The sequence below is a fragment of the Hermetia illucens genome, chromosome 6 (genome assembly GCF_905115235.1).
Source record: "Hermetia illucens chromosome 6, iHerIll2.2.curated.20191125, whole genome shotgun sequence".
NCBI classification, from domain to species: domain Eukaryota; kingdom Metazoa; phylum Arthropoda; class Insecta; order Diptera; family Stratiomyidae; genus Hermetia; species Hermetia illucens.
The window spans coordinates 15,135,468-15,152,802 of NC_051854.1; the positions used below are offsets into that span (position 1 = coordinate 15,135,468).

At 41.5% G+C, this 17,335-nt stretch overlaps 1 protein-coding gene across 1 annotated transcript; it reads right to left on the reverse strand.

Annotated features, from left to right (window-relative positions):
- Positions 1-1,355: 1,355 nt before the first annotated feature.
- Positions 1,356-17,335, reverse strand: LOC119659862 (retinal dehydrogenase 2-like). Its single transcript, XM_038068170.1, has 7 exons — positions 16,999-17,335; positions 3,231-3,335; positions 3,046-3,146; positions 2,697-2,980; positions 2,315-2,605; positions 1,773-2,122; positions 1,356-1,706 (listed from the first exon to the last, which is right to left on the reverse strand). The coding sequence occupies exons 1-7, from the start codon at positions 17,032-17,034 to the stop codon at positions 1,401-1,403; spliced, it is 1,473 nt and encodes a 490-aa protein (XP_037924098.1). The 5' UTR covers positions 17,035-17,335; the 3' UTR covers positions 1,356-1,400.

Below are 17,335 nucleotides of genomic sequence, written 5' to 3' on the forward strand. Positions count from 1 at the left end.
AACCACGAACTACAGCGTTTTAATCGCAGTCCCAAAGAACCATATTGAGACAATCCCGAATCCCCCATTTTAGAAAGCCTGCCGGTTCCTTCTCTTGAACCTTTTTCGTTGCCAAATTTATGCTTACCTTGCCTGTACTGGCAACGAATAACGCACAATTGCCGATTGTCCTACCTATCCTAATTGTTCTCTCATCTAATATTATATTGGAAACCACACACTTAGATGCAGTTCGATACCGTAAGTTGTACAACCAGCAGGAAAACTCGGTATTGGCATTGCTAACTAACGACTTTCAACGCACGATGTGGGCAATATCAATCTATTAATTAGAGACAATTTTCAGTCCCTCAAGTTATCGAAAACCTATTTTATGCAGATATTGTGCCGGTTTTTGGCTCCCAAAGTAATCGAGGAATCACAAAGGGCTTGGATGATGGCAAAGAGATCATCCATGCGGTCCCCACTTCACCACAATGAAGATCGACAAGGTCAAGCGCTTTGTGATTCCTCAATTACTTCGGGTGTCAAAAAACGAAATTTCTGAGAGGTTGAAAAGTGCCTTTGTGTCTTGTTGTCCGTAATAGTCGCCATATGAAACCCATTAACGCGTTGTCACTCATGAGCATTCATTCTGCCCAATACCGATGATAAGTTGTCTAAGGACATTTTTAGTTGGCACTCGCTTTTCGAAAGTGGCCATTCTATTAGTTTATGATCGCAATTTTTGGGCTCCGAAAGGCACTTCAGATAATAGTGTCCCTGAATAAAAATCATACGCTTGGACACCTTTCCACTATTCAAGGAGACTTTCATTTCAAGTAGGGAACGCGCTGGATTATCATTGAGCATCAAAAGAGTGTATATGTTATGATACTTGGACCATATCATTGACAACCAATCGTAACAGAGGGTGTGCGATATTTAGATTTTAGCCTTCGATGGTACACTGTCATTGAGATAGAAGGAGCACTGGAGACAGTGAGGTAATTGTCGAATAAATAGTACGTTGGAGATACATACCTGCGTCACGTACATTCGTCGAAGGGGTGATCACCGATCAGGGACATTGCAACTTCAGGGATTCTCGTACATCAACATGATCTGGTGCCGAAGTCTTTGCCAAAGATGTGTTCGCAGGCTCATGAGTTACAGGAAAAGCCGGCATGAAAGCTTTGGATTCGGGAGCCCATCATAGGAAACTTGAGGGAGGTCACAATTGTGACTTCATTGGCTTGAAATGTCTTCACATTTCAAGTACGCAAACTGTGGTAAGTCTCACTAAATATTTCGGCCTCCAATGGGAAACGTTGTAATTTCCCCTTTTATTCTACTTATAAAATGGAAAATCGGGATAGCACACATGCTCAAAAAATGTTTATTTTCTTGCTTCATCCATACTAGTTTGTTGGTGATGTAAGGTTAATAGTGATAGTTTTTGTTTCCAGGTATTGTTCCAAACCATCTTTTCCCAGTTCGCGACCGATACCAGATTGATTGAAACCTCCAAACGGAACTTGTGGAATGACGAAATCGTAGCAGTTAACCCAGACAGATCCTCCGTTTACAGATTGGGCAAAAGTAAGGGCTTTGTTGATATCCTTCGTAACTATGCCTGCTGCCAATCCGTAAATTGTATTATTGGCCCTTTCGATAGCTTCATCCAAAGTTTTGAATTTGAAGATTGACTGCACCGGACCGAATATCTGAAAATTTAATTAAGAAGTTAGATGAGAATTGAGGATTATTGAATAAGAGATTGTTTCACTCACTTCTTCACGGGCGATTTTCATGTTATCAGTAACATTGGAGAACACAGTCGGTTCGATGAAATACCCAGCACTTCCAATAGCCTTTCCGCCAGCTTCAAGCTTCGCACCCTCTTGTTTTGCGCTTTCGATGTATCCCAAAACTTTGTTGTACATTTCATCATCAACTTGAGGTCCTTGCTCGATTCCATCTTCGAATGGGTTACCGACTTTTCGGGCTTTAGCCATAGCCGAAGCTTTTGCCACAAATGCATCGTAAATATTTTCTTGTACAAAGGTCCGGCTACCAGCACAGCAGTTTTGACCATGGTTGGCGAATATGGCGTTATGAGCAATCTTGACGGCTTCGTCCACTGTAACAAATGTGTATAATCGGAGGAATTAGGTTTGCAATTCTAGTTTACTAGCTTGAATCACAATTGTGACGAAGAAAACTGACGAAGGTGGTTAGAACCAAGGGTAAGGAATTTTACTAACCACCCTTGCTACGGGTAGGTCATATGACCAACCTAAAAATTAAAAATAGTTACTAGGAAAGTACTTACAATCAGCATCGTCACAAATGACCAAAGGACTCTTTCCGCCTAATTCCAAAGTGACTCTCTTCAAATTTGATGTGGCCGCTGCTTGCATGATAATTTTACCAACTGGAACCGATCCTGTGAATGCAATCTTCTGAATCTCCATGTGATTTGAAATAGCCGCTCCAGCTGTTGGTCCATAACCAGGAACAACGTTTATAACGCCCGCAGGGAAACCAGCTTCCTTGGTCAAAGCCGCACAATAAAGAGCTGTAAGTGGGGTTTGCTCGGCCGGCTTTAGGACAATTGTGCAACCTGAAAGGGCAGAATAGAACTATTACTCTAAGGACATACGACGCCTTACAGGAAACTGAATACATATCGTAAATGAAATTTCTAAAGTTACCTGCTGCAAGTGCTGGGGCCCACTTCCAAGCAAGCATCAAAATAGGATAATTCCATGGAATAATTTGTCCAACAACACCAACAGGTTCTTTACGAGTAAATGACACCATAGTTCCAGGGGCTGGTACTGTTTCACCGAAGTATTTGTCGCACCATCCTGCATAGTATTCGAATGTTTCCACAGCGCATGTAATATCAAATACAGAGTCACCGAAAGGTTTTCCATTATCTAAGGATTCGAGATTGGCAAGGATGGTTGCGTCACGTTGAAGCAATTCCGCAAACCTAAAGATTTCAGATGGGAATTATTTGAGCGAATTCTATGTGAGTAACTGGTGATTGGATATTACTTTAAAATGAGTTTTCCACGTGCGGGTGGGTCTAGTTTCCGCCATTCTGATCCTCTGGCAAATGCGGCTTTAGCAGCAGCAACAGCTAGATCAACGTCAGCCTATAAAATAATGAGAGTTAAGAGTTGAAGTTAAATCCTCTCCAAAGTAACTATACTCTAGTATAGTTTTACAGGATCACTTACTTTATCTCCTTCCGCGATGTCAGCTATTTTCTTTTTGGTCGCAGGGTTGATGGTAGGGAAGGTCTTGCCTGATACAGAATCCACGAATTCATTGTTGATGAAAATCTAAAATTGAGAAAAAAGATAGAAGTTCATAAAACAATCGTTCTAGAAACTTATTTGAATCTACAAATTCTTACAATTTTTGGCTGTTTAAACAACATTACTTTTTGGAGTGGCGTTTTGAGTGATACGCTTAAATCGATATTTCTTAGGTCGGAAAAGCGGTCTCTCAAAAAAGGAGCATGAAAACCATAGTAGGATTCTTAACGGAGAGTAAATCTTTCTCGAATGTATGTAGTAAAATAGAAAATTGGAAAAGATGATCCTAGATTTCATATGCCGTTTTCAACCTTCTCGGGCTCCAACGAAGATACTCCTTGCCCCTGGGAGACACTCAGGTTGATAAGAGCTAGACAATCACTGTCATGGTAGGGGGACCAGAGCGATATTCGAGTAGACTTCGAGTAGACGAGTTAAGGAGAGTGGATGGAGTTAAAATCAGAGAAGGAGCGGAGAACATAGCTCGACAATTTTACAGTTTCATTGGTGGCTTAGAGGTAGGGAGTGTCGAAATGAAGCTTATTAAATTGTATTAGTTTGGTAGAAGGGAGACATAATTCATATCGATGACATAGCGGAAAACAGCTTAAGGTCGTTGGCATAAAGCAAGCAGGGACAAGCAAGGAAGCAGGAAAGGTCGTTGATAAAAAATAAAAATAATAAAGAACTCGGAATAGAGCCTTGTGAGACACCAGAGAAGAAGGAAAAGGAATGGGAGGTGCAGCCATCAAAAGAGACGCGGCAGAATTGGTTGGAAATATAAGAAGTAAGCCATGTTACAAGTAATATGGGCATGCTGAGAGAGATGAGTTTGGGCAAAGAATCTTCTGATTTACAGTGTCGAAAGTATTAGCAAAATTGCTGTAAATAGCATGCACCTCCTGCCGTGATTTTAAAACTTTGGTAACAAGGTTGGGGAAGTCGAGCAGATTGGAGGAAGTGGACCAACATTAAACAAAGTCAGAAGGAGAGGCGCGAAATAGGATGATAATTCTCAGCAATAGTGCGATTAACACTTTTGTGAATGGGAGTGGTGAGAGCCTCTTTCCACAGGCTAGGGAAATGGTTCTCTTCGAGGCTCTTGGTGAAAATAATGGAGAGGAGAAATGGACTGACCAGTTTTAATCAAAAAGAGGTTGGAAAGACTTAACCAACGCTGGGGTCAAGATTGCCAATGAGGTACTCGACAAGGAAAGAAGTAAGGAAAGACGTGGCAGGAGATATGAGGCAGGCTACATCTACTCGTGGGAGAGAAGAAGAGGGAGGAAAAAAAGGTAGACTGAGGAAAAGTAGTGGCTGAATAAATCACAAGATATTTGGGAAGAGTTAGAAGAGGAATCAGAAAATTTAATGAAAGGAGCAGGTAGCTGCCTGAAATTGCGGAAGCTGCGAATGCGCGACCAGAATTGTTCGACCCAGTGAGGCTTCAAACCCCGCCAGATATTCCTTTCTGGACTTAGGATTGAGGACCGCAGAGTTTTGGAAAAAAAAAACGAAATCAGCATGAGTTCAGGCTTGAATACTTGGAATTGTGGCCCCTTTATTCTCACCTAATATATTTTATATAAATAGAGTGAAGCTGAGTTTCGTTTTCCGGATTGGCTCCCTGAAGCCATCTTTCAAGGAATGCCAAGCGAAAAGAATTCAGACAATGGGAAAGTAAGATGTAGTTCAATTTGCTCCACCTTTATCGCTTCTCCCTTGCCCCTCATCAGCTCACCCCCTAAAATAGCGTTAACTCCCTTACGTATATTTCAATTGATATCCAAATTAAAAACGGGGGGGGGGGGGGGGAAAGATACCATACTCGAGGAGAAAACGATACCATATTGGAACTTAGTCTCATGGTAAAACCACGAACCTTAATTCAAGTAGAAAAATCTGGGATGCAAACACAATAGCTAGAAAGCATGATATATCGATGAGATCATTACCAAAGAGAACATTTGCGAAACCATGGTTTTTCTGCTAATCGACTCGGCGATAAAAGACCGGCATAAAGCAATTCCATGTGGGCTTTAGCCACAGTGATCACCAAACGATTTGAGAGATTAAAAAAGTGCCTACAGTGTGTCAGCGAGCTGCCCAGTTAGACTGCGAAAACTTTTGAGAAGGAAGCGTTTTCCACTGTCTTCATCGTCGATATTCCACTCCTACGTAGAGTCTGTCAGATTCCCTGGTATGTAACCCAAGCGCCACACCCAGAAAGGCATTGCTTCCTAGCGAGTGACCCAATTATTAAGTGGAGTAGCCAAATTGCCATGTTGATGGCGGGAAAGTTTCGTATGAGAGGACGCATATAAACACCAATCAGGTGGCTTGGAAGCTTGGAGCTATAAGGAGCAGATAAGTTATGAGGAGGATTTCAAAATTCCAAAGGTCCTATGGTCTGCGTTCCAAGATCGTAATAATAAAGCTACGAACCAGGTATTCTGTTTATATTGTCCTCTGAAGGCAGTGGTGACTACTAAAACCTACCTATTCGTGAATAACTTCGAAGCACAGCTGAGAAAACAGAAATTGCTATCTTCATCCAAACCTTATTAGCCACTAAGAGACCTAATATCGCATCGCGAAAGAATGATGCAGGGGGTCATCCACAAGATGCACATTTTATATATTGACAGCCACCATTAAAAACAGTGTTTCCCTCTCCGACGGGAATTATTTTCGTCATACCCACTCCACGATGAATGCTACAAAGAAGAACAAGAAACATAGTCAATTCTGGTAAGCGATGTACCACATTAGCGCTTACATTCATCTCCGCAAATTGCAAACGAAAAAAATTGCCTTGGCTGCAAAAGGAATTTCTAGGTACTTGACTACGCTGCTCAAGAATTAAGTTTGAAGGATGTCTCTCGAGTTCGGGATGGGCGATGCGTTCAGAGAGAGAGAGAGAGTGAATAATGGAAATGGATGCATGATGGGACTCTCTCGAAGTATACGCAGCGAAATTATCAAAGGAAAAGATCTACCTTTAAAAAGGATGGTATGATCTTAGCGGATAAAAAGGCGGAAGTGGTCATGACTAAAATTTCTAGAACGAAAAGCCATCTACAAAGGCAGTAGCCAGCGCTAAATTGAGTTTCAATCAACTTACTTTACTGGGAAATGCATCTATTATATCGTTAAAAGGGGATCAGAAGAAAAGTATGCTTTTACGACACATTTCTCTGGGCTGTTTCAACGACTCATCCCTAATAAGAGGGATTGGATCTGGCGTGGTCAGCAGGAAGCAAACTTCTACCCCACATTGTTTCTTACACGACTGAAGTCTGTTGCACAAAGTGCTTGCAGGGCTTTAGATTGGATGATTCTCTGAATTACTCTAGATACGGCAGTACGCTGGGGAACCCAGAATACCATTCCATTACCCCAATTTCGAGGATGAAGAAGGAAGACTAAATGAGGCGCTGAAAGGGAAGGATCATGCAGTCGAATAACCATAAAGTCCTGTCGGACAATATGCTAGATGAGGACAGGTTTCTGCAACTATGTAAGGGAAATTTCGCACCATTAGGGACTTAGAAAAATCAGCAATAGCATCAGTTGAGTCTGCTTCTTTGCCAAGGTGTAGGAATAACACCAACAGGCCGCTAAGAACGTGATGAAATGTACAAATCAGGCCAACCATCGAAGCTCAACTGGAGAGAAGAAGATTCCAACAGAGTCGTGGAAAGAGCGGCCATAGCGAACCTTTGAGAAAGCAAGACTCCTGAGATCACCTATTTAGTACTGGACGAAGTAATGATCACTAGGCAGAGGATGTCGTAGCCTATAGTTGCAAAATGAAGGAAATCCTGGAGAGGTAAAATGCATATACATATAATAGAGTCATGCATCAGATATCCTGGTTTGATATTAGATCACCAGCTAAATTTCGAAAATCACCTCGAAAGATTAGGAAAGCAAGCTACCGGTCCTCGATATCCCTCAAATCGGTGGCTGATAAATTAAGCACCGTTACATTTGGTAATACACTTAGACTTAGAAAAGGGAATGTTTAAATAGCGTACATCATTCCACGGTAGAAAAGGATGCCACTAATGCCAGACGGCGCGTGGACAGGCAAAACAGTGCGATAAAAGGAAGGGAACCTTCAGGGAAACTTCATTAAAAAAATCGCGTCGTTGAAATGAAAAAAGGGTGCCGAATGCTCTGTAAAGGGGAGAGTAGTATACTTAATGCGGGTCCAAGCACCCACAAATGAACAGACGCTTGAGAGAAAAAAATGTGATAGTTGGATAAAGATTGAACCTATAGATCGACTTGGCAAAAAGTGAGAGCTAATCCAGATCTTAAGGACCTAAAGGAAAATGTCAATGTCATTTCGGAAGAATTAAAAGTAGGATCTCATGTAAAACATAATAAAAATTTACAATGCTTGCGATTTCTATCCAGGACAAGAACTTAGATGAGATCCCATCTACGGTTGATATCTGCAGTACTTTATTTGTATAAATGGTAGGAGGCTTCAGGAAACACAAAGACGGCAAATATACTAGCAGAAGCAGCTTATAAGTCTTTGGACCTAGTCTGTATTAAGTCGCTTTTAAATTATTTCCAGTTTTTTGTGGTTTGGGCCTTAAATCTTTCTATGGTGCCAGAAGGTTTAATCTTAAGGACAGCCTGTCTGATTCATAATCTGATTCTCTAATTTGGAGGCTACACAATTTGTTTCTTCGTTTGGCAGATTCTAGCTTTTGAGGGTCATTAAAGACCATTCTCCCTCCCATTATGAGTTGATAGTTACTTAGTCAAGAATTGCTGTCGAGTTAGCGCTTCCCCTTTGCTCGACCTGCATGTTTTCACCAATCGATCCAAATCAAAAGAATCAGCCTTGGTTAAAACTATGTATCTATCTATGCTATCTATTTCCAGAAATATATTTTCCTAGTATTATATGACAGAATATGCAATTTTCTGTTTGTTTCCATATGCAAATTGCAGTATAAGTTGGAAGAATGCCAATGTGGGGATTGTGAAATTTCAAGATTCTAATAATAAAGATCGTCATTGCTTAATATTCAATGATTTATGAAATGAAAGCGCAGATAGATCTTCCATTTAAATATAAAAAAAATGAAATTGACTTTCTGATCTTGACACCAGACCCCTGATATTATTTCATCAAACATTTGTTACAATGTTATTCAGTTATTGTTAACAACGCGATAATTTCTGCGAAATTTTAATACGAATTTAATCTTTCATAAATTATATTACCTATTTTGACCACTGACCACAAAGGCCTATCAGACATTCTAGTTCAGATAATGAATATTTACAAATTTCTTCATTCAAAATACTAAATAATATGCGCAAAATTGTTGGCAGATTGCCAAAATAGCCACAAGATATTCTGTATTTACTTCCCATCCAAATCCAGATGTGTACGAATATAAAGTATCTGATGGTGAACTTGACCGATAAGAGGTATTCAATTATATTACAGAGTTGATGATAAAACACAGTTTGTTACGAGGTAGCTCATACCTATAATTAGCAGCATAATTGTTTTAGATTGTGTTAGATTGATAAGGGATCAAACTACTAGCATACATTTTTGAAATCTGATTAGATGCTATTGTTCGGGACAGACATACAAGTAAAGGTTTTTGTCAGTTCTTCGTATGCATAGAAGAAATAACAGGCCAATATCTTCGAATATGATTTATTGGGTCCCTCTCTATAATGAGTTTTGGGGGGAATCAATTGTGAAGGCGCCAAAACCGCAGAAATGCCTAGATTCATATTTCTGGTACTTCAGCCCGTTACCATCTTTCGGACCGGTATACTTTGATCCTCCCTTACTCTTCAAAGGTTCAAGTATTATCTCATTAACATCAGTCCTAGACAGCTCTTCTATAAGATTTCCATTTATTACCCGACAGGATTATATTTGCAGAAATAAGATTGCGCAATCCATCTCTTCTCATGCCGATTTCACACCACCTATTTTGTAGTTCTTCATACTTTCACTAACTTTCGAATCCTACATGAGCGGACTTGCTTTGTAGTGGAGTGGAAATCACGTGAATTTTTTACAGCCTTTCTCACGGAGGGGATATCCAAACACGCACTGAACTAGCTAGTCAGTCAGTCAGAAGCAGGAGTTTCATCGTTGCTATTTACCCGCATCACTAAACTATCGTTATTCGTCAGGAACTATTTTTATGGCATCACCGGGTGACCCCGGCAAAAAAAGGGAAAACAAATTTGCAAATAAAAGGGAAACACAAAAACAGGCCGAAGAAGGACATTCTCTATATATAATCAATAGAAAACTAGCACTGTTCTAGAAACAGCAATAGGCAGAGCTCGATATCTCCACATCAGTTTTATCGGAAGCATTAAATCAGGTTTGGTTTGACCTGGGCCTTCCGTCAAATTGAAGTCGATTCGAAAAAGAAATAAAGATCTTAGGAAAGGGCGGACCTGTGCCTCCTTGCAGATATAGTGACGAGCAATAAACTAAGGCCGTATGTCTCGGTCTGGTTCCTCAGATTCACCGACAGCCTGAACAATCAAAACTGACAGACCATCCATCCATCCACGTTACGGCCGCTGGTCAAATGCGAACTTTCCTTTAAATCCATTAAACACAACCGTCTTGATGATAATGGACTATCTATGACTTACAGATTCAATACATTCTCTAACTGACTAGAAGCGGACAAATGTCCCCATATTTACTCCAAATTTAGTTTAATTTAATTAAATTAAATTAAGTAAATATTTCCAAGATATTGGTAACCAAAGCCTGTACTACGATGTTTGATGGTTAACACGGATGCGGTAGCAGTCTGTCAGAATAGCAAAGGGATAATGAATATTACGGATCGCTTTCTGCTTGCAAGGCGCTCATAGCATCTGCTCCTCTCAATTATCTACCCAGTCGGACCTACGTTAAGAACAGAAAAGCAGAGTCAGAACACTTTTCTATGTAATCGTGTCCTGCCTCCAAGCCATGACAAACCAGTTAGCCTAACCACAGGTGTCAGATCCATCATCCAAAACCAAATCCGAAAGAGGTGAAATGATAAATACGAAAAGAAGACCCATCGTAAAAACTTTTCAGATAAATATCTGGGATGTCCGGATGGCTCAAGTGGTTAGATTGCTGGGCTGCCGTAGCGGAAGGTCACGGTTCAAATCTCACTGGAGGCAGAGGAATTTGTTATCGTGACTCAATATCAACGAATCGATGAATTACGAAGAAAATCTGGGGAGACTTCGCCGTAGTCACTAGCTCTGCACTGGAAAGTTTTGCGACTTAAGGGAAACCTAGTAGCGACGGTGAAGAAGAGGAACGAAAAGAACTCTTTTAAAGAATTGTGTGACCATGCCGATATAAACCCTTGGAGTTGGGCCTACAGGTGACTAATATTATTGACACTCTGTTTCCTCACCATCAAAGCAGTGAAATGCAAACGATGTTTCAGCTCAACGAGTGCTTGATGCCTCGAGTAATCGAGGAGGAGCCGCAGGAAATATTTAAAATATGTAATATGGAATCGGCGACAACAAGGCCCCAGGTTTGGAAGGCATCCCGAAGGGAGCAGCAAACTAGGCCCTACTTCTTCCCTAACACCTGCTCTGTGGAGAAAAAAAGTTGGTGTTGCTTACAAGCCCAATAAACCACCCGGAGATCAATCACCTACCTATGAGATACGATGGGGAAGATAATGGAGAAAATCATCTACAACAGACTGCTACCCATCATGGAAAGCAACAATAAGTAGCCAGAGTGCCAGTGTGGGTTTCAGTACCTTCACTCCACGGTAGATGGTGGTGAATTGGACAAAAAAGCGCTGCTGTGCCGTGTTGGCATTGGATGTCGAAAATGCCTTTAACCCCGTCAAATGGAACCGAATTAAAGGTGCGTTAGCATAGGTGTTGCTGGATATTTGGCGAGCCTGGTCGCCTAGTGCAGAACCAATGGGAGTCCCAAAGAGTGCTCCGCCATCACAGAGCTTGATATTGGGTTCCCTGCTCCGGAATATTATCTATAATGGATGCATCGTCTTCCCGTCCCAGGAGAAGCTACGAATGTCGGCTTTGTCAATAATCTGGCTGCAGGTGTTGTTACAAAACACAGAAAATTAGAGTAGGTAGAAGTATACAACAAACTCCATCTCTCAGAGAAGGAAGTATTTAAATTTGGTTTACCCCTGATGACTTTTAGGGTTTGCAGCGCTCTCATGATCATATCAGATGAGGCAGTACTGGTAGTGGCGGTCGACATTCTGGCGAAATGAGTATGATATACCATGCAAGACTTATCAAGAGGCACTCAAAACGTAGAGATGCAGCTAGTTCAGAGTGACATGATCTCTGACAACCCAGAAGGGATGAGTGGATGCATGAATCGCGGAACGCATAGGCTCATTCCGAACATTAGGGTATGTATTGAGTGGAAAGATGGGGAGACCAACTAGCACATAACCCAGCGGAGAATCCAGAGCATGTGTTTTCTTACAGCCCAAAGTTGGCAATGAAGCAAGCACTGTGAAGGGGTTGGAACCCAGAGAATATAACCGCGGTGACTGGGGGTGATTCTTAGTGGGTGTGAATCCCGTGCTTACTCTAGCTCCGACGTTCGCACGCCTGAGTTGGAGCGGACGTGTCTTTCTAAGATTGTCCGCCTCGGTGTACGAATAAAAAAACTACGACAGACTCCACTATATCTTGCCATGGTTTATTTGTTACCAAATATTTGCCTTGACCGGGAGTCTGTATTATTGTATTATTAACCCATTCAATGATACTATTCAATACATGTACATATACCTTTTGCCATTTCGGGCATGCGATTTTGTAGATACCACTTTTTTTCTTATGTTCACATCTGGGCTCATTTATCGGGGTAGTGACTGAACGATGAATAAAGCTCCTTTTCTCGGAATTGTTAATCTAAAAATGTTATTGCTTACTAGTCTTCCAGTTCGGCTAAAAACCTTATGATTTCATTAAGTTTACTGTATCCTTGAGAATCCCTACTTGTAGTTTGTCTTGGTGTAGCTGGAATATCATCTGTCCATCTTACCCAAAAACATGGGATGATGCTTTTTTGCTAAACATCTCTTAATTTGCTCATCGACATGTAACTATTCCATAGCAAAAGTAGATTTCCCCTGGTGACACCGCGCTTTTCTTTTGCAGCTTTCAGGTTAAAATACGTCCCTCAACAATGGAAAGTGGGCGAGGTTATAATGGTGCGCAAACCAGGGAAGGAGCCAAGCAGAGTCGAATCGTGTAAAGAAGCCATAATAGGGACACTGCTATCCTTACCCCGGGTAAAACTACGGAAGAACCAAAAATAAAGACATAAACAAAAAAGACAATCCAGCTAAAGGGCAAGATGTGCCACAGGCCAGTGAGGTTAAATATTTAGGTATGACACGATGATAAACTCAGCTGCAAAAGATACATCCTAAGAAAGAAGGGCGAACTAAATGTCAGATACAGCCATATATACTGGCTATAGGGGAAGAAGTCCTAGCTGACCATCAACAGCAAGCTGCTAATATTTAAGCAGATCCTAAGACCCAAATGGACGTAGGGCATCCTGCTCTGGGGTGGTGCCAAAGAATCAAACCTGAAAGTCATATAAACTTTTCAAAGTAATGCTATGCTTAGAAGCATAGTAGACGCTCCCCAGTTCGTTCGTAATTAGGATCCTGAAAGTTCTTCTTCAATAACCAATTAGGTTATTGAAGTCATCAAAGACCAAGCAATTAAACACAGCCACCGGCTACGCTCACATGAGAATAATGAAGTCCGAAAATTGACTGTTGTTGCTAATATAATGAGACGATTGGAAAGATTAAAGCCGAACAACTTGCTAACATAAATGATGCTTAAAGATATAAGCTACTGAGAAACAACCAGCTCCTCAACGAAGCCAACCAAAGTGCTGGAGTGGACCACGGGGTCTTCTCCCAACAAAAATTAAACCAAAGAAAGTTGTTGGATGGGGAAGGCTCAATCGTAGCTTGGGGAAAAGTGGCTTTAGTGGGTAAAAATCCTACATTCTCAGGGATGGTGAACCCCGAGGTTAGTCTTTTGAAGATTTTCACCTCTTAAAAAAAAACTGATCTGCTTCTTGGCTTGTTCGTGCTTCAATACTCATTACCGAGGATTCCTTTATCCAACCGGATCTTTATCTGGCCTCCTGACCTAAGCCATCGTTCTATCTCAGGCAGTCTGCCTCGTCTTCTTTGCCTACCATAGACATTGCCCTTATAGACTTTTTGGGCTGGATCATCTTCATCCATACGGATTAAGTGACCCGCCCACCATAACCAATTGAGCCGGATTTTATCCACAACCTGACGGTCATGGTATCGCTCATAGATTTCGTCGTTATGTAGGTTACGGAATCGTCCATCCTCATGTAGGGGGCCAAACGTTCTTTAGAAGATTCTTCTCTCGAACGCGGCCAAGAATTCGCAATTTTTCTTGCTAAGAACCCAAGTCTCCGAGGAATACATGAGGACTGGCAAGATGACCCTATGGTGAGCCGCTTCGAGCGAAACAGTCCTTGTCAGCTGAAAGAGGCTCTGTTGGCTGTCAACAACCGTGCACGGATTTCGTCGTCGTAGCTGTTATCGGTTGTGATTTTCGACCCTAGAAAGGGGAAATTATCAACAGGCTCAAAGTTGTTGCCTCTTATCTCTATTCTTCCGGTTTGAGCAGTGCGGTTTGATGTTGTTGGTTGGTTGATTTTTGGTGCTGAAGTTGCCACCATATATTTGGTCTTGCCTTCATTGAAGTGGAGCCCAAGATCTCGCGCCGCCTGCTTGATCTGGATGAAGGCAGTTTGCACGTTCCGGGTCGTTCCTCCCATGCTGTCGATATCGTCATCATAGGCCAATAGTTGGGTAAATTTGAAGAGGAGGAGGTTTAGTGGGGGGAGCCGCAACTCCAAGCACTCAGGCCTGTTGTTAAGCCCATTGCATTCTCGGAGATCGTCTATTCCATGGAATCCCGCCTACGGCGTTCAAAAGATTTGCTGAATCTGATCTCATTCTCCAGAGACAGAGAATGCGAAAGACTCTTTGCTAAAGAACAACTTACCAACTTACCTCCTCCTCACAGTGCGTGCATATAGCCGAGACCGCCAATCAAATTGTTTCCATGTGTTATTTTGAGCAGTATCCCCTTTAAAGCCCTACTAGAGTTTTCATCTCCTACTTCATGAGTGATAACAAAAATGCCGATCTGGCGTTCCCACGTTCTTTCGCAAAAATTTTCACCTGCCGGCAGAAGTTAAAATTTCTGCATTCAGCGGCGTGAGTCCTTGCGATTCCTAATTCAAAGTAGACTTAACCGTGGATGGCCGGATGCCTAAAGTTGGTGCTAGCCCCACCATTGTGGATCCAGACCGTCGGCGTCAGTTTTCCGATTACCAACGATGTTTGAGTGCCCTAGTACCGAGATCAGCATTGTTTTATTTTTTCGACCAAGTTTCCGCGACCCCACGGTGACAATTTCACCACTGCCTTAATATGGCGTTACTATTTAATGTTTGCCGATTGTCCGCAAGTGGTTGTGCGAAGACCTTTGTGTCGTTCAGGAGCCATAGCAAAGTGTCCATTACCAGGAGTCATAGCAAAGTACCAGAAACCATAACAGAGGAGAGGGGTCCCCTCTCTGTGGGCAACCCCTAAGACATCCTGCTTCAATAGTCTTCTGTCCAACCAATGTATGGATGTTTCTCCACCCTCACATGTGAAGGATGCAACTAATTACCAGCGGATCGATCCCATGCTGTCTTGCTTAATTGCAGGGCGTAATCTTTATCGGACATCGCCACCTTGATTTTTACTCTGAGTTCATAGAATTCTAAGTAGATTTGCCTTTCTAGAAGGTATGCTGCCTATAGTGAAACGGCCATCTAGGGAAGTATGTATACCTTATGGAGTGATCTACTAGTTTTTCAGTCCTTTTATTAGAAAGGAAGTTAGACTGATCGGTGGAAAACTTTTTGCGACCGCATAGGTGGGTTTCCCTGGCTTAGGAGTAAATATCACCTTAACATCACAGCAATTAATTGGAATATAAGCGTATGCTAGGCAAGGACAGTATATATTCCAAGTATATAGACTTCAGGCATCCTTTCTGTCTATTACTACAGAAGGAATCCGGACTAGCATAATTGAATCTACGTAACCAGTTTAATGCTCAGTTCATTTGGTCCAGTGATACTACTTTGCATGCTGGAGTCCAATCTTTTGGTTCCGCTTGCGGTTTAATCAGACTTCAGGGCACGAATTAGGTGGAACTTACTCCAGTACTCTCGATTCTCTTGCGTTGATATTGGAACTTCCACAGCATATATGCTGGGGATTCACACCACCTAATGCTATTACCACCCTGCATTTACTTTTGGCTTATTAGTTAGCTCTGATGAATGTTCTACTGGGAGCGTCATCTACATCATAGGGGAAATAAAAGAAGTCCTAAAGAATCTCCATGTCTCCTTATTGGCTTTTTATAGTCTGTTTAACCGTTAGTATCGCCGTAACATAGGCCTTTAACGAAGATATCTTGAAGGTCTTTTGAAACCTCCATGCAGGAACGAGATTTATCACTTTCATTGGCATACAACATGTAAGCATATTGGACGTTTAAACACGTGATTTCAACATCAACAACCCATGGTTCTTCTGAGGTATTATTGCAGCTATTGATCCGACGACTGATAAATGCGTTCACCGCTTTACAATGGTGCAAATTTATTTTAGAAATATGGAGTTTCATTTCAGATTCAGATGACGATGCCGTGGGCTGCACCTCGCCTTCAATGGCCTTAGGAGCCGACAGTCCCAATCCCGTAGTAAAGCCAGCAGCCCGTTTGTCTCCGAACCTCAGCACCATTACGTGCCTGTCTTATATGTGAAAGCGTGGAGGACGATGCGGAATATGTCTTATCTGTTCCAAGGTTGCACTTGTAAAAAGTCACCTTGGAGGAGGATTAGGATTTCGTTTCATAGTAAGTAGCACCAACAACCAATGTGTTTTTCATAGTTTAGATTTGCCTGATGAGATCACAGAACAACAACAATAATTTCTGAATAAAATCTTAAAATGTGGCCAAAATATCACATAAAAGAGATGTTAATTAAAATCTTGGCGTTTCTTTCATTCTTAAGACAAAAGTTTACAACAACCAAATCAGAGGTTGTCCATAGTTATGAAACGTACCATATTATTGCCGCAAAAATCCATTTTATTCAGACCAGTGTAAAAGTTCAAGTGTCAAATGATTTGCATGGCCTTTCCACAGAAATATGTGTAAGGAGCGATCCTCATTTGCTGCCATGATACTATCGATGTTCTTAAGAACTTACTTTTCTCTTCAGCTTATCTCTATCTAATGTTGTTCAAGATTCCTACCAACTCAGTGGAAACGTTCCAGTAAATGCTCTCATGTTTCTAGATACTCCAGAAATTTTCTCCCTGGAAGCATTTTACTATGTACAAAATTGTGCTTTAAAAAAATATCGTTTTGGTGCATGGACATCATTCATCTCTCTTCAAATTGTTCACGTTTTACTCTCCGGGATTACTAGCGGATTTAAACTTACTTATCTGCAAATGACTTATCCTAGTCTTTGGAATCTTGTTATTTAGTAGTAACTTTTCACGTACTTACCTTGGTATATTTAATTTCTTGATTAGGATTAGCCATCTTCGTACGTAGCTCACAATATGTTCACTTCAAACTAAAGCCACTACTAGAATTCCACGCAGCCAAAGTGAACTGGACCAGCACTAAACGAGCGCCTTACTAAAAATATCCAGGAACTTACGCCGCTTTAAATTCAAGTTTTACAGTCAAAGCAACCAAACACAAATTCGCAAATCTCCCACGCATATCAACATAATCGACCTCAGTACATCAAAACAACAATTTCGCCGGCAGATAAAAATAAACTTACTGATAGCCGGCTCAAGCCTCCAATACCACGTCTCCCTAGGTACTCATATGT